Source organism: Hipposideros armiger, unplaced genomic scaffold, assembly GCF_001890085.2.
Source record: "Hipposideros armiger isolate ML-2016 unplaced genomic scaffold, ASM189008v1 scaffold_94, whole genome shotgun sequence".
Lineage (NCBI taxonomy): Eukaryota > Metazoa > Chordata > Mammalia > Chiroptera > Hipposideridae > Hipposideros > Hipposideros armiger.
The window spans coordinates 258,351-262,155 of record NW_017731444.1 but is presented as its reverse complement, the minus strand read 5'-3'; the positions used below and the strand labels follow the sequence as shown (position 1 = coordinate 262,155).

Genomic DNA, 3,805 nt, shown 5'->3' with positions numbered 1-3,805 from the left:
GCATTCATGACCCCTTCATCCAGGATGCGTAAGGCTGAGCAGGCGAGAGTCAGGTGCATGACACCCTGAACTCCCAGGGAAGGAATTCGCTGAGGGGCAATCTGCCCAAATTGCTTCATGAAGTTTACGTGATCCACGTGAGTGAAACGGAACATTTTAAGAATATTCACTAAGGCATAACTACTTAGGTGCTGCATGTCAGCACACACCAGATCTCCAATTTTCCGCATGACAAATTCAGAGAGATTACTACTTGATTTAAAGAACCCCAAACAGATTGTACCAGCCTCCTCTAAATTGATCAAATCTATATACTTGAGGATCAACGATTCCAGTTTTTGCATTAGGTCCTGGGGTACCTGACGACTTTCGCCTATAATATAAATCAAGTGAATCAGCTGGGACAAAGATAGATCTTTCCAGTGCAAATTAAGATAACTAAAGAATATTTTAAAAAACCGAGGTACTCTGCGGCCCAAGTACCTCCAGAGATCAGCCACCAAGAGAAGTTGATCCAGACTCATCTCCCACACCTTATGGCAAAATCTGGTTTCATACACATCTAGCATTGAATGAGAATGAGGGATTCCTAAACTGACAAAGGCTTTCAAAATACTGATCAGATCTGGGGCATCAAAGAGCTGTATGTTTTTCACACTCAGCTGGCAGAGCAAAGCAAAGCGGGTACTGGACAGCAAAACGGGATGCTGCTCTGCAGGCATACAGCTCAGCTTACGCAAGTAATCGGCAATGGTTTGAGGCTGGAGATTATCTTGATAAACTGTGACTTTGTGCAAAATTAGTTCACCTTCTGAAACAGACAGGGGCTGGTAAGGCTCAGATCTGTTATAGCTGTGAAACTGGTACTCTGGTCTTAGCTGTAGGAAAACTCGGGGGTCTTCAAAGGAATCAAAAACTTCTACATCCTCTTCATCAATTTTCATGGCCCTGGATGAGCCTGGCTTCAGTGTGCTGGCCTTCAAGGCAGAAGCCCTGCTGAATTCCAAACCCGGGAGGGCACTGCTGGTTGTCAGGATCCTACGAGGAGAGGAGGTGTTACAAGTATTCTCAACTTTTTTGGAAGGATGGCAGAGGCTACTGTGCTCTGGAGGGTCCTGTCCCTTGTGCCGTGTGCAGCTTCCCACATTCCAATATGCCATACTTTGGGTTGCACTGCAGGATAAAGGACTGCAAAACGCTCGGTATCCTAAAGGTTTTAACAACTTCAGAGTGGCTGCCATTCTGGTGTCAGTACTGATCGTTTTGGCTGTCAGAACACAGTCCTCACAGGTTTGACCAGGCAATTTCTTGTTTATATGGTGCTTGATTAGAGCTGGATGGAGAAGCGTTCCACAGAAACTGCCTGGAAATCTTCAGCATACCACAAGGGCCATGGATCACAAATGACTGGGCCAGAATTGGTGCCAGATACTGAAAAAAGGGTAGATGAAGAATAAGTGGCTTCCACCCATCACAATACCAAAATTTACACATTATAAGAACTGAATAAAAACTCTGCTGTCCACTTAAGTTCAACGTTAGTGAATGCCCAAACCACAAGACAGCATATATCAATGATACTCTGTGTGCCTTGCATAAAGACACAAGGAAACATCAAAACCAGGGTACTACTGGGCAGTTCTCCAGACTGCTGCTCAGTTCAGACTTCCTTCTGAACTTCCTCTGTCCTCTGGACAGACTTCCTTTATGGTAGAAGGAAAGCAGTGATGGTTAGAGAAGAGACGGTTGCTGTTAACTTCCAAGAGGAAGGAAGAAGGCAGATTTCCAAAAAGGAAGCTGGGAACAAAAGTGAGCAACCTATTCCATCTCTCTGATATCAACACATAAAGGGCCCACTTGGAGAATAAGTTGGTAAAAGCTACCAAAGTAAAAAGTGGAATTTGGTGTGAAGTTTAATTAACTATAGCCACAATAACCCTCCCTATTCCCAAAGTACAAAACTTTTGCTCACAGAATTCTGTTGTTCTAATACTGTTCCTATGCCTTTTAGAAGATGCCTATTCTCCTCTCCAGGAAGCTTATAACAGAGTTTGAATCACTATTGCAGAGTAGTCATGCAATTGGGAAGTACCGTATTTCCCCATGTATAAGACGTACCCTTTTTTGAAAAATTTGGGGTCTAAAAACTGGGTGCGTCTTATACAGTGGTTGTAGATTTCAAATGCCATAGATGGAACTGAGGACGAGGCAATATATGAAGAAGTGATTCGTCATCAGACACAGATGAGGACAAGCTAATGGTTGGGAGTTTTGACAGTGATGAGGAGTTGCANAGGTTGAACTGTTCTTTAGCATCTTAGCTGTGGAGGGCAGTGTCACTGGCCCTCATATGTGGGATCCGAACCGGGACCCTCTGGCATCCCAAGCCAGTTCTTAACCATCGTGCCACTCGGCTGGCCCGGGAAGGATCCTTTTTAAAAGAAATTCTCACAGACTCCAAGTATTTACAAATGTTACCTGTATTAAGTTACCAACATATATATATATACAATCTCCTCATGCCTGTGGCTCAAATACAACCAAACCTAAGTCTATTAAACCTCCTGTTATGGGCCATAGTAAGTTTCCTTCTCATCTGAGCTACTTGCCATGAAAAACATTTAACTTGGTCATATTTAAGAACCACTGGTCAAATAGGCACTCATATAATTTTATTCTAGATTCAGTTTTAGAGAGAAAATATCCTGGGCATGAGGTGCGGTAGGCTGGGGTAGTTTATGCAAAAGTAGAAATGGAGAAGGGGCTAAGAGGAAGACATTAGGCTCACTAACTCTGAAATGGCCTTTTAAAGCAGAAAGAGTCAGCAACTAAGGACAACCAAACAAAACTAAACAAGAATAAGGATTTTAATTTCAGAGGGTGTGAAGAAAACATGCATGGGGAAGGGAGAATCCTGAAATGTGAGAGAAGTTGTAAAAGACTCTCATTTTATACCAAAGCATACGAAAACCAGTTTTTAAAAATTGGCTTGAGACAATGTCTGACAATACTTTTATCCTAAAAATTCAAAATAACCATGAGATAAGGGTGGTGAACAGAGGGGGAAAAAAATGCAATAGGAATTACTTGAAAATCGGACGTTTTAAGGCATTTATTTAACTGCACAAATAAGCAACTTGTACAACTGGACAGGTTACAATTAATTCATAATAACAGACACTAGCTTCAATCTGCCATAGACAAGAATACCAGTAAGTCTCCTCAACAGATGATTTTATTACAAACCTACATTCTGCCTTTTATAACTGTTTCACAACACCTGGCACAGTGCACATCGACAGCATTTATGAGTAAAAATGCCCTGAAGGCCCGTCAGAGATCAGGGGTGAACAATTTCTCATGGAGGAATGCCAGCTTTTCTAAGCGAGTTCGTTTCAGTAGTGGGAGCCATTCCCAGTGGGATAACTCTACCACACGGTACCCAAGCCGATTCAGCTGCCGCCTCTTCATATTGTGCAGTCCAAGCAGATTCCTGGAACCATAGCAATACTGGTTCTTATTTGTCAACTGAATAGCCAACTTCACTTGTGGGGCCTGCGTGCAGGTTGGGAGGCACAGGCCAGCCATCTCCATGGCCCCCAATCTGTCCGCCACATTGTAAGGAGAGCACTCCAAGGGTACGGCTGCCTTCTTCTCTAGTTCCATGGGCTGCTGCCCCGTTCCTGACTCAGTTTCCCCCTGGAAACGCCCTCCTGATTTCCCCTTTAGTAGCTGATTTATCAAATCATCTGTAAGGCTGACTCCCACATGCTTAAGCCTTAATTTGGCTATATCTTCACTGGGT

At 43.3% G+C, this 3,805-nt stretch overlaps 2 protein-coding genes across 4 annotated transcripts in view; both read right to left on the bottom strand.

Moving 5' to 3' along the window:
- FASTKD5 (FAST kinase domains 5) overlaps positions 1 to 1,394 on the bottom strand; it is a 16,441-nt gene extending 15,047 nt beyond the window's left edge. Inside the window, exon 1 of the mRNA XM_019645668.1 lies at positions 3 to 1,394. Within this exon, the coding sequence (XP_019501213.1) occupies positions 3 to 1,241 (1,239 nt within the window). The 5' untranslated portion in view covers positions 1,242 to 1,394. The remainder of the gene's footprint in view (positions 1 to 2) is intronic.
- UBOX5 (U-box domain containing 5) overlaps positions 1 to 3,805 on the bottom strand; it is a 40,327-nt gene that overhangs the window by 26,547 nt on the left and 9,975 nt on the right. For 2 of the 3 annotated variants that reach the window (XM_019645807.1, XM_019645811.1), the window contains exon 1: positions 809 to 895. The exons of the other annotated variant lie outside the window; for it this stretch is intronic. The gene's annotated coding sequence lies outside the window, so the exon portion shown is untranslated. Of the gene's footprint in view, positions 1 to 808; positions 896 to 3,805 lie in introns of those variants that run through there. 3 annotated transcript variants of the gene reach the window in all.